The 16455-nt window shown below is 44.1% G+C and overlaps 2 protein-coding genes across 2 annotated transcripts in view; one reads left to right on the top strand and one right to left on the bottom strand.

The window, feature by feature from the left end:
• The first annotated feature begins 1981 nt into the window (after positions 1–1981).
• sh3yl1 (SH3 and SYLF domain containing 1) lies at positions 1982–11481 on the top strand. The gene is made up of 10 exons (XM_061067294.1): positions 1982–2005; positions 5242–5352; positions 5597–5710; positions 6917–6981; positions 7123–7235; positions 8064–8192; positions 8284–8428; positions 9064–9226; positions 9316–9387; positions 10177–11481. Coding segments are annotated over exons 1-10 (1119 nt in total). The 5' UTR covers positions 1982–2004; the 3' UTR covers positions 10383–11481.
• Positions 11482–12923: 1442 nt separating this feature from the next.
• si:dkey-190l8.2 overlaps positions 12924–16455 on the bottom strand; it is a 4396-nt gene continuing 864 nt past the window's right edge. Inside the window, exons 3-9 of the mRNA XM_061067295.1 lie at positions 16266–16420; positions 15046–15214; positions 14851–14953; positions 14450–14592; positions 14028–14239; positions 13559–13667; positions 12924–13486 (exon numbers count right to left, since the gene is read on the bottom strand). Of these exons, the coding sequence (XP_060923278.1) occupies positions 13222–13486; positions 13559–13667; positions 14028–14239; positions 14450–14592; positions 14851–14953; positions 15046–15214; positions 16266–16420 (1156 nt within the window). The 3' untranslated portion in view covers positions 12924–13221. The remainder of the gene's footprint in view (positions 13487–13558; positions 13668–14027; positions 14240–14449; positions 14593–14850; positions 14954–15045; positions 15215–16265; positions 16421–16455) is intronic.

Here is a 16455-nt window from a genome sequence, read left to right as displayed (position 1 = left end):
TCCACTCAGACATAATTTTATACTTTTAAATGTTATGCTCATTTGGTGATTAATTTAGCACATTCCTGATTTAAAGTGAATTAAACCATACGATCAGCAGCCTGCCTGATGTTCACCAGTGATTTACCACGTGTTAAACTCTGCTCTCTGGCGCCCTCCACTAGTGGAACTGGTCTCCTGCTCACACACAGTTTCCACTGAACATGAAGCTTCCTCCTTCTCCTCATGTTGATGAAACTACATGAACCTCAGAGTCTGGAGCGTTAAATATACAACTGATCTGTATCTCAGCTTGTATCTCATGTTTATTTTAATATATTTTAGCTTCACCTGAAGGAGCTGTCATGTCGTCTATCTTTATTTACAAAATCTAAACAATGTTGGTGTTTTATTTAGCATGCTAGCAACTGGAGTTAGCATGCTAATCAGCTGCTTGTTTCATAAACATAATGATGATTGAAGCTTTTGGCGAACAACCATCACGACAGGAAACAGCGTTCAGCAGCAGAGAACATCAACTTATAGCATCTACAGCTAATGGTCATTTTAGTTAGTCTTATACGTTGAACCAACTTCTGTTAATCTCTCTGATTCTTTTCTTTATATTATTTTAACGAACCGCTCCCTCACTGTTCTGGGACCAGGTCCCACAACTCGACTCCACGCTCACTCCGCCTGCGTCACGTTATGGAAGTTTCCTGACTTCAGCGTTTGCACTTGATGTTTTTCTTTTCTCAGTTGCTGACTTGCTTCTCACAGCTATTATCATTATTACTGTTATTATTCTAATGGCAGTAACGTGAATGTTTCTCCACAGGTTTTATTTTGAAGAGAACAGTAACTGCTCTGTCGTTCCCTACGGAGTCGTTCCCTGGACTGGTGACCTCTGACCTCCCGAGGAGCGCTGCTGAGGGATTCATGATCACACGTAACGTGATGGTGTGAACGCTGAGAACCGGACGATGGTCCAGACTGTGGCCAAACATGGGAAGGTTCCACCGGCTCCGCCCCTCAGTCAATAGACCTGGAACATTCCTCAGCTGATTGGTTGTAATTGGCAAGCGATTAACGCTGTGCTGCGAGTGTGCAGCTAGAGGGCGCTCACGAGGCCGTCCTCTTTCAACTCAACACTTTCCATTCAGCAAATATCTCTGACACTGAAAGCTGCAGACTCCAAATAGAGAAAAAAGAGAAAAAACATAAAAACTAAAAATATAAATTAATTGATTAAAATAAAGTATGATTTATTTATGGTTAAATATGGTTAACATGACCTCATTAAATAATAAGGTATTCATTTTTTGTGATTAAATATTTCCCTGCGCACAGACTGACAGGCTTCATCTCAACAAGTACAAGTTCAGAGCCTGACACGAAACACAACACATACACGCACAATAAAACTGTATTAATGTATTGTATTAATAAATGAACAAAATCCAAACTATACAACATCAAATTATAAAATACTTTAATCGTATCACATATCACAGTTTTTATTATTGTAATGGTCTTAAATTTTAGTTCTTATTCTTTAATTCAGTCTTTTATGACTTTGTATTATAATGTATTTGTTCTGCTACACAAATAAATTTAACATTTTGTTTCTAGAGGAACAAAATGCATTCGATAGAAGTCAGCAGCTGCCTGACAGACTGAGCTGAGGGCACAGCAGCCCGCCGGGAGCGCGCCCCGCCCCGAGGGCTGTGCGCGCTCCCGCCTGTCTACCTGACATCATCACTTCTGATCACGTGTTTGTATCGATCATCGTCATCGATACGCTCCACCCACCCGCCCCTCCTGTCCACGTGACCGCCACCCAATGTTTACGACAGGTGTTTGACTTCCGGCAGCGCGGAGAGTCAGGTGAGGCGGAAGTGAAGTGACGACAGAGTCCCGGCGGCTCACCTGTCCGCAGGTGAACGAGAGAAGAGGAAGAAGAGGAGAAGAAGAAGAGAATAAGAGAAGAAGAGAGGAAGAGAGGAAGAGAGAGGAGAAGACAAGAGTGAGTAAAGCTGGTGTTCTGTTGAAGAAGGTTCTCCTGTCTCCCTGGTTCTGTGTCACCTGTCCTCTTCCTGGTTCTCTTCCTGGTTCTCTTCCTGGTTCTCTTTCTGGTTCTCTTCCTGGTTCTCTTCCTGGTTCTCTTCCTGGTTCTCTTCCTGGTTCTCGTTCTGGTTCTCTACCTGGTTCTCTTCCTGGTTCTCTTCCTGGTTCTCTTCCTGGTTCTCTTCCTGGTTCTCTTCCTGGTTCTCTTGCTGGTTCTCTTCCTGGCTCTCTTCCTGGTTCTCTTCCTGGTTCTCTTCCTGGTTCTCCTCCTCCTCAGATCCAGTTCCACAGGTTCCTCCGGTTCCAGCTCCAACACGTCACGTGACCAGAGAGCCCTCCAGGGAGTTTCATGTGGTTCTGTGGTTTAATAAGTTCTGGTTCTCCTCTGAGAGGGTTCTGCTTTTCACCGAGGTTCTACCTGTGCCTTGGTTTCCAGTCATCTCTGAGTGGTTCTGTGTGTTAGTGGTCTACAACAGGAAATGAGGTTCTGTACACGGACGTTCTAGTTGTGTAGTTATCTTTCATTTCTTTTTATTAGAGTCTCAGTTGGTTTCCTACCATAAGGATGAGTTTGTCTTTTAAGAGGTTCTCTACATCCACAGGGTCTTTGAGGAGGTTCTAGTGCTGTGACTCATTTGGTTCTGGTGTTCTATCTGAGGAGGTTCTTGCTGTGAGGTCATCCACTGGGAGGTTCTAGTCTTTCCCAGCAGGTTCTCGAGAGGAGGTTCTAGTGCTGTTACTCATTTGGTTCTGGTGTTCTATCTGAGGATGTTCTTGTTCTAGTGGTGGTTCCCAGGGTTCTAGTGTTCCATGTGGCTGTGGTGTGGGGAGGAGACACTTCTCGTTGACTTGAGGACTTGATGACATGTTCTCATCCACCCGGAGGTTCTAGTCTTTCCCAGCATGTTCTCAAGAGGAGGTTCTATGGTTCTGAAGAGGTTCTAGTTACTGTGGCTCCTGACACCTGGTCCCTGGATCACTATCTGACAGCTCGTTAGTGTCTCGGGTGGGCTCGGTGCCTGTGATTGGTTAATCAGTCGTCGAGCAGGTTATTGGCCTGGGGCGGAGGGGCGAGCCGTCGCCATGGTGACAGAGATGACCTCATTAATTGACAGCTCTGACTCAGCTGCTGTTTGATTCTGTCATAAACCATAATGAACCATAATGAACCATAATGAACCATAAGAGCCGTCACTTTACAGTGATCTCATTGGCTGATCCTCGACAGAGTCATCACATGACGGCCACGCCCTCAGAGACATCACAGATCCTGGTGACTGGAACCGTCCTGTCTTTATGTGTCTGATACAGAAACCTTATAGATGAGCAGAACATCCTCAGAGACGAAGATATTAAATCCTTCTGGTGAATAACTATAATGTGTGAGGACCAATAGAATCTGTTTGTCCTGATTGTGAGTTCTGAGTCAAAGACCAGGAGAACGTCCTCAGAGACGACTCTACTGTCCCGTCCACTTCCCTCCGGCTCCACAGTTTAGTGTCTGGATTATGATGAGATATGGTTCAGAGGTTCATGTTCCCCTCAGGATAAACCAGTGACTCTGACGACCTTTCCTCCAGCGCCACCTGGTGGACATTGGGATGACTAATTCGCTCAGTGGCCTGTTGGACTTCAGCCTGATCCTGGATCAGCAGAGACCGGTCTGCCAGCCTCCTGCTGCAGCACATTCCTGACCCATGACACCACCACACACGTCCTCCTGCGCCCCGCGGCCACACACACACACACACACACACACACACACACACACACACACACACACACACACACACACACAACCACACACACACACACACAACCACACACACAACCACACACACAACCACACACACAACCACACACACAACCACACACACAGCAACACAACACATGACACAAAGCCTATGTAACCAACACAATAACCAGGATGTTCACATACATGCAGAGGTTCCATCCTGGGGACTCGAGGTCAAAGGTCGATGAAGCAACAAAACAAAACAGATGATCCGTTGATCTGAGGATAATTTAGATATTTAGAAAATCAATTAAATCATAATCTTTCAAATACTAGAAAATCTCGGTTTTTGTACGAATGATCAGTTTTTTTAGGTCAATTTGGAGAAAACAAGACGTGTGAAAATGTCAGTGGCAAATTGCGATTAACACTTTTTAGCAATTTTATAAACAACACGATAAATCATTTAATCAAAAGAGGAGTCGGAAGATTGATTAAAAAAGTCGTAGACACAGATTCTTCCCAGAAGGAACTTTCGTCACACTGAAACTGGATCAGAGCAGCACCAAGTGGCCGTCAGAAGAACTGCAGCAAGTACAGCTTTTAACTTGGCTTACAAAACCGATTTATTTATCTTATGATCTATGACGTTTATGAAGTGATCGGGATTTACTTTGAAGTCTTAAATTCATGATAAAAACCTCATGAAATGATCTGAGATTAAATTAATAAGATTTCAGGTCAAACCTATTAATCCTGCATGAAATACACTAGATTGTTATCTCAGTTTTCCACTAGGAACCAACCACCGGATTCTACACAAGCTGCTTCCATCACACTTCAACATTCCTGTTGAGATAATAAATGTAAAAGTTGGGAAGATGTGTGAAATCACAGTTTACCAATAATCTATCAGAAGAACTAATCAAAGTGTTTCTTTACACCGAAGCTCGATTCTCCTGAGACGCTTTCAGGCTGTGACTCAAGAAGAAGAAGATGCTCAAGAAGAAGAAGTATGAAGTAGAACATGTTGAAGAACACGTTGAAGATGAAGATGTTGAAGAAGAACACTTTGAAGAAGAAGATATTGAAGATGAAGATGCTCAAGAAGAAGAAGTATGAAGAAGAACACATTGAAGAAGACGTTGAAGAAGAAGCAGTGAAGAAGTCACTTGGGACTCTGGGGAAACTGGGGCAGACTTTTCAGATGTTTCCACGGCGATGATCATTCAGGATGAAACTGCTTCTTCCCAACAAGGCGTCCCAGTCGTTAAAGAGCAGAACAGCCGGTTTGAGCTGCTCTGCAGATAAGATCAGATCGAGTGAACTGAACAAGGAGCTCATTGACGAGCAGTGTGACTGAAAATCAGCAGGAGGCTGAAATGTTCAAGATTTGGGGAAAGAAACGTCTGAATGAGCGCTTGATGTTTTAATGCAGCGTGTAATTTGTGTGTTTGCAGTGAGTAACCCCATCCCGTCCAACCTGAAGTCCGAGGCCAAGAAAGCTGCCAAGATCCTGACGGACTTCACAGAAATCTCCAGCAGGAACGGACCCGACAAGCTCATCCCCCGTGAGAGACCTCTTCTGTTTAACTCACATTCAACTAAATCAAATAAACAGCGGATGAATTCAAATGAAAACAGTTAAATGAGATCAAATCTGATCAGATCTTCAGGCCCGGAGCTGGAGGTCAGAATCCGTCCTGACTGTAAACTCCAGAGAAATGACTCAGCTCCTTCCTGAGCCTGATGCTAAGCTAAGCTAGCTCTGTACGCGTGTGTATTGAAACGTGTGTATTGGTCCGTGTGTCGTAGCTCATGTGATCGCGAAGGCCGAGGGTCTGGCCATCATCTCCGTCATCAAGGCCGGCTTCATGATCACCGCCAGAGGAGGAAGTGGCATCGTCATCGCCAGACTGGCCGACAGACGTAAGACCCCTGACCCCTGACCTCTGACCTCTGACCCTGTCCCTCTTTACCTTCAGGGTCTCTGTCCCTGTTTGTCCGGAGCCCCGGTTCCACTCGGACCTTTTTGTTTTTCGGGTCCTTTTCTTGACATGTTGCGTTTCCGTAGCAACCAACAGACCCAGCCTGCGGCGCTGTGAGCAGCAGTCATGTGATCACGGCCGTTAATCCACTCGTCTGCCGGTGGCGGCCGTCATAGTGTCACAGGGGCGGAGCCACAGCTGACTCCTGCTCCTCCTCCTGAAGGCGTCAGCTGCTTTAGTGTTGAACAATGTGTTGGAGGAAGCAGAGGTTAATTTTCTGGTTAATTTAACCTTAAAAAGTGAAACATTTGTTCAAGCTGACGTCTGTAAATTAATTTTCTCTCTCAAAAGTTCAAAACACAGATGTTTGATTCAAGTGAAGAATCTCACAATCGTTTCCGGCTGATGAGTAAACGTCACATGTCTCGTTCTGCTGCTCGGAACAACACGAGAATCATGAATCATGAATTATGAATCACAAATCAAGAGGATGAGTCGTCAACAGAAACCGATGCTCACACATGTGGAGCTTTACAATAAATAAAGTGCACAAATAAATTGATCCGAACATTTTGAGACACAACAAATACAGTTACATTTCCTGGATGAGCAAAAAGATCACTAAATACAGAATATATATATATAAATGTCAACATGTTTTACTATTAATGTACTTGATTCCTCTAGTTAGAAATGTGTTTTAAATCAGTTCAATAATTAAACTTAGTCAGAAGTCGACTGTACATTATAAATGTCTAAATAATAACTTTAAGCAGAAATGAAAGTGAAAAAGAAAAGAGGTAAAAGATGAAAGATGGAATGATGTATGAAAAGATGATTAAACAATCTACAGCACATGTATGTACGTTAGATATGAAAGAGGTAAAATATATATGAGAGAAAAAGGAGACTGTAATCCATTTTTTAAATCATGTTTATTGAAACATGTTTCCTCAAAGTTTCTATTTTAGTGCAGAAGTTTCCTAAAATGACCTAAATTATAAAACACGGCCGAGGGCAAATTCACTGAGTTACAAATCTGACAAAACAAGATTATACAACACGTTCATGTTTATTTATAGAAATTCAACCAGAGTTGATCTGTTGTTCTTATTCATAACTAAAATGTTGTGTGTTGTGTTTGTAGGTTGGTCGGCGCCTTCGGCCATCGGCATCGCCGGACTGGGAGGCGGCTTCGAGATCGGAGTGGAGGTGAGAGAACTCTACAGCTGTCTACGTGTGACCATCAGTGACTGTATATAAAGAGGTTCTGTATATAAATATGATCAGTGACTGTATATAAAGATGATCTGTATATAAAGAGCTTGTATCTAAAGCCCGCCCCCCTCCCAGGTGTCGGACCTGGTCATCATCCTGAACCAGCGCCGGGCCATTGAGGCGTTCACAAAGGGCGGGAACCTGACGCTGGGCGGGAACTGCACCGTTGCCGTGGGACCGATGGGCAGGTAGGCCGCCTCCCACTCTTCATTATGTTTCATATTTAGTCTGGATGTAAATCACAGCCTCAGGTTTGATGCTTCTCACTGTTGCTGTGTGAAGCAGAAACACGGACCTGTAACTCCAGATGTGGTCAGCGATGTTTGTTCCTCATGTTCTATAGTGTGGGGGGGCGTGGCCAGGTGTTTACCAGGTAAACGCTGTGTGTCACAGTCCTGTAGAAGAACCGAGCAGCAGTATGACTTTAACATAGAACCCTTTCAGACTATTTCTAGAGACCTATAGAACCTTCTCTCTACGAGAACCTCCTTATAGATGAGTAGAACCTCTTCATACATCACTAGAACCTCCTAAAAGTCCCACAGAACCTCATCTCAGGTCTAGAACCTTCTCACAATGTCGAGAACTCTTAAATAACGAGTGGTTCCTTATATGACCAGATCCACAAACCTCATCAATGAATGAATTGCAGGAATTTCCCAGTTTAGGACATTGAAAGTACATTTATTGATCTATCGAGAACTTACTGTTGTGGTCTAGAACCCGTTTAGACGAACAGAACCTCCTCATGAGAACCTCCTCATACAGGACTTGAATCTTCCTCAAAGACGAACAGAACCTCCTCGGCCATGAGAACTCAAGAAGATGAGATCTTCCACAAACAGGAAACCAACAGACTTCCTGTTCTGTTGCTTCTGTTCTTTAGGTTCTTTAATGACGAGTTGGTTCAGTTGTGTATTTACTGTTCTTCTCTCTGTAGTTCATGTGTGTAGGATGGAAGTTCTCAGTGTTTCTTCCTCTCAGATAACCAGAGTCTTCCTCATGTTGCTCCTCAGGAACGTGGAGGCAGATGTTCTGCTGAGGAGCACTGCAGCTGTGTTCACCTACTGCCGCTCCAGAGGTCTGTTCGCTGGGATCTCGTTGGAGGGATCGTACCTGATCGAACGCAAAGAGACCAACCGCAAGTACGTCCCCCCCGCCACCACCCCCCGCCCCCACGCCGCGCCCCCTGGCTGTCCACGCTTCAATCACCCACCTGCTCTTGTTCTCCGGCAGGTTTTACGGCCAGGATATCCGTGCGTCGGCCATTTTGAACGGCGATGTGGAGCCTCCCCCGGTTTGCTCCTCCCTCTATCACATCCTGGACGCCTACGCCGACGCCTACACCACCGAGTGGACCAGCAAGAACATGCGCTCCACGGTGAGTGACCTGAGCCTGTCGGGGGGGTCGGACTCTCGTCTGGACAGATGTTCTCCAGAGGTTCTGACTTGTTTCATGAGTTTTTAATGAGTCAGATGATTCTTCCAGAACTAATCCTGTCTTCTCAGCAGCTTGGGTTGTAAAACACGAAGCTGCTGAGAAGAGAAACGTTTCAAGTTGAATTTCAACCTCTTCTCTTTGATGACTGATCAGCTTGTTGAGCTGCTGGAAATCACAAGTAGAACTGAGAGCGAACGTAGTAAACTCCCAACCTGAAGCCAGAGGCTGACGACCAGGAACCAAATAAAGAAACAGTCAGAGGTTTAAAGTGTGAAACCAGCTTTCATACTTATTTATGGTTTCTGGATTGTTATAAAAAGATCCTGATTGTTGCTTTGAAGTTTGAGCTTCGTCTCGTCGGTGGATCTGAATTCATCCTTTTGATCCGTGTTCTTTTTATGGTCAGTGGATCTCAGGTCCGTGAAATGTGAAATGAATCAAACATCAGTCGCTTCATTCTGGATCTTTCTGCCTTTTCAGCGTTTAAATCTGAGGCTCCGTCACCAAGACTGCTGTTCGTGTTTTTAACGAGTCACCAGATGATTTATTAAATGTGATTTTATTTCTCTCTGCAGTCGTCTGTCACTCCATCCAGACCTCAAGCTCCGCCTAAACAGAAACCTCCAGCAAACTACCAGCCACCAGCAAACTACCAACCACCAGCAAACTACCAACAACCAGCAGCGAACAACTACCAGCCAGCGCCTGGCTACCAGCCGCCAGCCGCGGCCGGCTCAGGTAGAGACCCCCCCCCCCTTGACATTGTGTTGTTTTGAGTCACGTGTGTGTTGTCGAGGTCACAGTGTGTGACGTTGTGATGCGTTCAGGTCCACGGTCAGGAACAGGAAATAAGAATGCCCTCTACCCGAGCGTCTCCGTCTATAAGTCGAACACCTCAGGTGAGAGTGCACATCCGTTACCATGGTTACAGCTTGTTTCCTTCCTCCTTCGTTTACCTCCAACTTCCTCTCTATCCACTTCCTCCTCTTTTCCTTTCTGTCACTCTCCTCCATTCCTCTCTTCCTGCATCCTTCACTGCTTTCTTTCCTCCTTCATTCCTTCATTCTCTTTTCCTCTGGACTTCATTCTCTCCCTGGATCAGTTCTGATGCTGCAGCTCCCTCTAGTGGTCACAGCAGCCACATGTTTCTCCTGGTTTACAAACGACTCAGTGAAATAAAGATAAAGACGTAAAGTTTTCTTCTGTGTGATAACGACACAAAGTCATTTTTCACTTCATTCTCTTGTTTCTGATCATCTTGGCTCCAGAAACTCTCAGATTCATATAAAATACACTATTATGATTATATCATTTATCTTAATTTTAGCATATTCTAATATTGAACGGGTCATTTTTATTTACTCAATTAATTTATAATGATGTATTTAATATATTTATATATGATTATGATTAAAACGCACTTAAGCAATATTGAGTATATGAATAAAAATAATAATAAAATTGGAAATAAAATGCATGTTTTCAAAATACTCAATTGACAAAGTAATGACAGATTAATTACAAAAGATAAAATATTAAAAAAATTGAAATAAAATAGAACATAAAAAAATTATAAAATAAGATCACTGTGTAAATTATCTATAAATATTTTCTGAAATGCCCCACAATTTATATAAAGAAACTAATGTTATGAAGTCAAATTTAACCCTTGTGATTTTCTCCTCTAGGGGGCGCACCACCTGCGGGTGCACCCAGCGGACAGCTGGTTGTCACGGCGACCCACACGTATGCTGGGCAGCAGCCCGGCGACCTGAGCTTCGTCCCCGGCGACCGGATCACCGTCATCACCAAGACAGAGAACCAGTACGACTGGTGGGAGGGGCAACTGGATGGGCGTGTCGGCATCTTCCCTGCGAACTTCGTCACGTACTGATCCGCCCCTGGTGGTGTGTGGAGGTACTGCAGCTAATACCACACTCTACAGGAAGAAGGAGGGGTCAAGGGACAGGTTTTGAGTTTTGCTTCGTTTTAGAGCTTTAACAATTATTACAAGAACATATGCAACTTTTTTAAGAATCAGTTGTCGAATTGTTGTAAACAGAATATTTTGGTGTTTTTCACACAAACGAGTCGGGATTAGTTCAGGAACTAATCAGAATAACCACGAGTCGCTGCAGCACTTTAGTTTACAGGTTAGTGATTTACAAAGAATTCCATAGAAATGTTTCTGAATGTAAACATGTACATTTATTATCAATGAGTCATTATTTTTTTTACATATATTCATGAGCTGTGTGAACACCTGAAGACAAACTCCTGCTGCTTCCTCTTCCACTAAATGTTGCTCAATGTTCTATACACTTTGAATTAACACATTAAAAACAGTTCTCATAAGAAAGTGATGTTTCAGAAGAATAAAGTGAGATCACATGTTCCTCGTCAAACAGATTTTAAAAAATGAACAGAGCAGTTCAATTAAACATCAGCTGAATCAAATCATTGCATTTCCAAAGATTTGATCCAAAGATCTTTCACTCGTTGCCTTTATCTGAGGATTCTGCAGCAGAACCCACTTCCTGTCCTGTCCCTTCAAAATACAAGCAAGAAAAACAACCAAAAACCTCTTTTACATTTGGTACCAAAATAAAAGCACTTTTCAAACTAAAATAAGATGGATTTGATTTAGAAAGTCGTTTTATTTGTTTTTTCATTTTGTTATCTATAAAAGTATTAAAATCTTCTGTGGTCTGTTACTGTCTCCACCTTTAAAATGTCTCCAAAGCACAAAACGGGACGTGGGGGGTGTAGGTTCTTTATCTCCTGTGGTTGTGGTCAATATATAATTCAGCAGGATTATCACTTTATCTAGATTAACATAATAATGAAGTTTGTGGGATTGTTTTTACATATCAGAGGCTGTTTGAAGATTATAAATAAATCTAATTTGGAAAAATGTAATTTGCATTAATTCATATTTCTGTCCAGTTCAAACTTATAAAAATGTGTAAAATAATTTGCAAATAAAATATCTTTAAATATAAGACGTCTGTGTTTGTCAGCTGATCGATGACGAGCAGGAAACCGTTTTTCACTGAATGGAAACGACCAGTTTGTTCAGAAACCTGAAGAGGAAACGACGCGTCTGGATTCAAACTGATCTCTTGTTCCAACACAAACTATAAACAACGTGTTCACGTGTCTCTGAAGTCGCTTCACAGACGTTCGGTTCCGAAGTGAATCTCACGTTAATCGAATGTTATTGATCGGAACAGAAACGCTCTGTGGCTCGAAGCTTCCCATCGCAGGGCTCACGTTTTCAGTCACTAGCTCGAACCCGAGAGCCGAGAAAGAGAAGATCGACTTTTCAAAGTGTTGACGTCTTGTTGCACGAGTCCTGAGAACAGTTCTGCTCTCACATCACAACGTGGGAGAGAAAGATCAACACGTTGCTTTTCACTGAAGCAGAAATCACACAAGACACTTTCATGTTTGACATTTTCGAGATCAAACCAGAGTCCCCTTAAAGTTTAGCCTCCGATTTGAAACCGTTTTCACACACAAGACCATAAAGATTCCCACACTCCAGGATTATTCCTCAAAAGGTCAAATCCAACAAGCAGTAAAGACATGTACTCGTGTTACTTTACATAGAAACTGATTCCAGCTGGTTTTCATTCTCAGGCCCTAAATCTCTTCAGTCCTGCAGATAATTTACGATTTCCAACATTTCTTTGAAGATTTCTTGTGGTCGTCAGACATAAGTGAGACTTTGTGTGAAAAGCTCACATCAGCACTTTGAACGACTTTTTCATAAAGTTGTTTTTCTATTAAATAAACAGACTCTGTGTTTGTTCAGGCTGAATTCACTCAGTGATTTGTGATAAACAAACAGTTTGTTCACAGATTCTTCCGCAGGAAACGTTCCAGCATCTGAGGGAAGTCCTGACAGGTCTGAAGGATCTGAACCAGCAGCCGCTGGATGGAGTCTGTCTCTCAGGTTTCATCTTTTCACCGTATCTTCTTCTTCTTCATGCAAACCACGTAGAGTCGCTCGCAGGAAAGAATCTGAAATACTTCATGAAAACAAGTTTTCTCCGGGTGACGATTTAACTTCTGTCCTAAAAAATCTGAAATGATTAAGACTAAGTTTAAGTTTCATAAGAAATATAAGCTGCTTCATTGTGTTGTTTTTATTTCTCCTGAACACAAACTGTCCCCTGCTGCTCTGTGTCCCCTGAGGATCACCCGCCTCACTGCTGCATCATGGGACTTTACGAGTGTTGTGTCATCATGCAGCCATACTTCTACCTTTTAAAACTAAAACCCAGAAGAATAAGATCTCATCAAGAAAAAGTTACAATTTAAAGATAAAGTTTAACGTTTTGGAATAAATAAGCTACGTTAGTCACGATGTGTTCGTCCACTGAAGAACTCGATGAAAATAGTGAAACCGTTCCTCACAATCTCTAATAAAATCAATATTATTATTGGTTTTACTCGTGAAGTTTGAAAGAAACGGAAATCTTTGGTTTCAAGTGTTTTTTGAGGTCTTGAGTTTGAACCTTGAAGATTTCGTTCTTTGTGCAAACTGACATTTCAAGATAAAAACTAAAGCTAAGAACCACAGAGATCGTCGAAGTGCGACTTAGTAAAAAGTGAAATCTACGACGAAAGATCTTCAGGTTTGTTCAAAAGACAAACCAGACAGGAAGCGGAACCTTTTCAAAGTAAAAGCATATCATGAAATAGTGTTAAAACAAGAGTCTATAAAGTTATATGATAAAAGTTTGTTTCTCATCGTGTCCTCCAGGTGGCGCCTGTGAGTGCGGCTGCCGGTCACAGTCCTCCACTGAATCAGGAAGCGTCAGGCCGCTGGTCTCCGGCAGCAACAGGCACAGGCCGCAGCCTACGATTGGTCCGCTGCTGTACACGGCCATGGCAGCCAATGAGATGGCTCCGTTGGGGTTGGGCGGAACGAGGGTGTTGACCAGCGAGCCGAGGCGGAAACACAGGTTGACCAGGGACACGCAGCGCTGCCTGGATCAGAACGACACCGGTTACAATCTGCTGCACATGTGACCAGCTGCATCTGTGTGAGTGGGCGTGTACCTGACCACGGTGGGGAACAGCTCGATGGCGTACAGCGTCGAGATGAAGATGGCCGCCAGGATGCAGAGTTTCCCCAACAGAGCCAAACCCATCACCAGCACTGGTTCACCTGCAGGACAACGATCGATCAATATCTGATCCCTGGTCAGCGTCACGTCAGAGACAAATCCATCAACATTAATCACAAATACTCATATTGACATGTTACACATTTGAAATGTTTAAATTAAATCGTAGCTGATCATTTATATTTATAGATTAAAGATCAATGAGTTTTGGAGAAAGAATTTCCTGCGTGCAACACGAGGACAGAATAACACACAGCTAACTTTGACATAAACAACAGTGTCGTCTGCATAGTGAGTAATTCTTCATGTAGAAGGTGAGTGGACCTGAGATGGAACCCTGAGGATCTCCTGTGCTCAAACTCTCAGGTCAACTTCATCTTCTCTATTCATGATGTTTTCACCGTCATATCTGGACAGAAGTAACGACACGAAGCAGGCCGCTCCGCTCAGGAAGAGGGCGAGCATGCTGATTGGCCGTCGCCCCAGGCGGACCAGAGGCACGAGCAGGCAGGGAGCCTCTGATAGGCCGGAGAAGAACTGGGCGGAGTAGACGCCGACGCCGAAGGAGCCGATGTTCATACAGATCCCAAAGTACGTGAGCGCTGACGCTGCGCTGCAAAACAACAACAAACATCTGGTCATTGTTTTCAGTTTGAAACGAGTCAAATACAAACTTCTTCTCTTGTTTTAATCGTCATCGATGTTACACACTGTAAGAACATGTGAGTTTAACACATGTAGGTTTAACACTTGCACACTATTCTTTTCCTCTAAAGGTAACTCTTATAATATCTTGTTATTGTTGTGATTGTTTATTCCTCACCTCAGGTAGCTCATGATCAAGAGTCTCAGCAGGATGGTCGGGTGTCGGAGGTGGATGATGTCACTGGGGGCGGGGCCTGTGTGTGGCTCCTCCTTCTGAACCTCGAAGGGTTTCTGCAAGTCAGAGCGGGACGAGTGCAACAGCTGCACGTACACACACACACACACACACACACACACACACACACACACACTTCCATTAATAGATCAGGTCACGAGCAGATGAGGAAAGTCTGATGTTTACTTCTGTTTTATTTTATTAAGATGAATAAATGTTTCAGTGTTTGTGTCAAAAGATACAAAATGTGTGAATATATGTAAAGCCGGGACCTGTTTGTGTGTGTGTGTTTGTGTGTGTTTGTGTGTGTTTGTGTGTTTTTGTTTGTGTGTTTGTGTGTTTACCAGGGCCAGACACTGTTTATCTGCAGGGCTGTTGCTACGGTAACGGTCCAAAACGTCCATCTTCCTCTTCAACAACAGCCAGCGAGGAGATTCTGGGATGGAACTGAAAGGAAACGCTTCAGTTAAGAGATGCTGTTAGAGAACCCTGTTCGACCAGGTGGACAAGTGGACAAGTGGACAGGAGTGTGCACGTACAAGTAGAGCGGCAGACAGACGAGCTGCGGCAGCGCCAGCGCCAGGTGCAGGTGCGTCCAGGTGGGACTGAGCCAGGCCAGAGGAGCGCCCACCATCGTCCCCACGCTGAAGCAGAAGGGCAGGACGGCCGAGGGCCAGAGCCGACCACCAGGGGGCGTCCACTCCACCGCTGCAACGCAAACACGTCACTGCTGAGGACGTGTCTCACAGGGACATTCCACAACAAGTTCCCCACAAGGTCACACATCGGACAAGTACGAACACAAGCTACCAGCGTCCGTCTCCCTGCTGATGAGACACAATCCTACATGTCTGTTTGGATCCAAACGTCCTGGTGTCTCTGTCCACCCGTCTGTCCTCGATAGAAGGACAGGTGCTGCCGCCAGGACGGAAACTACTGAACCACCGAGTGTTGGATTCGATCAAGAGTTCGACCCATTTCAGCAGAATGATCAAACGATGTCTTTCCACCGGAGACTCAGATACAAACTGTGGTCGTGACCTCTCGTCTGTCCCGAGAGGTCCAAGCAGAGGACGAGGTAAAGAGACAAAGACGAGTATGAGTGGGCGAGGGAGAGAGGGAGTAAGACAGGAGACAAGGAGCTAAGAAAGAGGTAGAGAAGGAAATCAGGAGACAGTGAAGGAAAGGACAAAGGAAACAGTGAAGGGAAGGAAAGGAGGAGGTGAGAAAGGAATAGGAGATAGAGAAGGAATCCAGGAGGAATGGAAGGAATGTGTTTTATCTTCTACAGTTTCATTGATATTTGACTAATTATGTTTCTTTTTAAGTTTCTTATTCACGACTTGTTTTCAGTTTTATTTTATGTATAAACGTTTCCTTCATTAAAGCAGGATTTCATTGTCCTGAGACTTTTTAACAAATCGTCCTGCAGCCGCTGTGACCTCTGACCCGAGCGGCTGGAGGCCGTCTCGCCTCGTTAGCTCAGAGCGGTCAGCACGACTCCTTCTGGGACACGTGTGTGTCCATGTGTGTCCATGTGTGTGTGTGTGTGTGTGTGTGTGTGTGTGTCCCACCGAGGTCCAATAAGACTCAGGAGACAAACCACAGTCTGGTTCTTTAAGTTCATAATAACATTCAACCAGATGTTTTCTTCTGTTTCTAAGAAGTAAGAGAAGAATAAAAACAGAATGAAGGTAGAGTCTGATCTGTGTGTTTGTGTGTTTGTGTGTTTGTGTGTGTGTGTGTGTGTGTGTGTTACCCAGGCTGAAGGAGCAGATGTTGATGCAGCAGCAGCAGACGCCGGTCAGGCAGCGGACGGCGAGGAAGACGAGCGGCTGAGGAAGGACGGCGGGCACGAGGCCACACAGAGCGTGCACGCACACACACACCAGCAGCACCGGACGCTTCCCGTACCTGCACGTGAGCAAAGTGTTTATTTGTTATTGACT

This window comes from Limanda limanda, chromosome 23 (genome assembly GCF_963576545.1).
Source record: "Limanda limanda chromosome 23, fLimLim1.1, whole genome shotgun sequence".
Lineage (NCBI taxonomy): Eukaryota > Metazoa > Chordata > Actinopteri > Pleuronectiformes > Pleuronectidae > Limanda > Limanda limanda.
The sequence above is the reverse complement of the archived record's forward strand: the minus strand, read 5'-3'. Positions and strand labels throughout refer to the sequence as shown.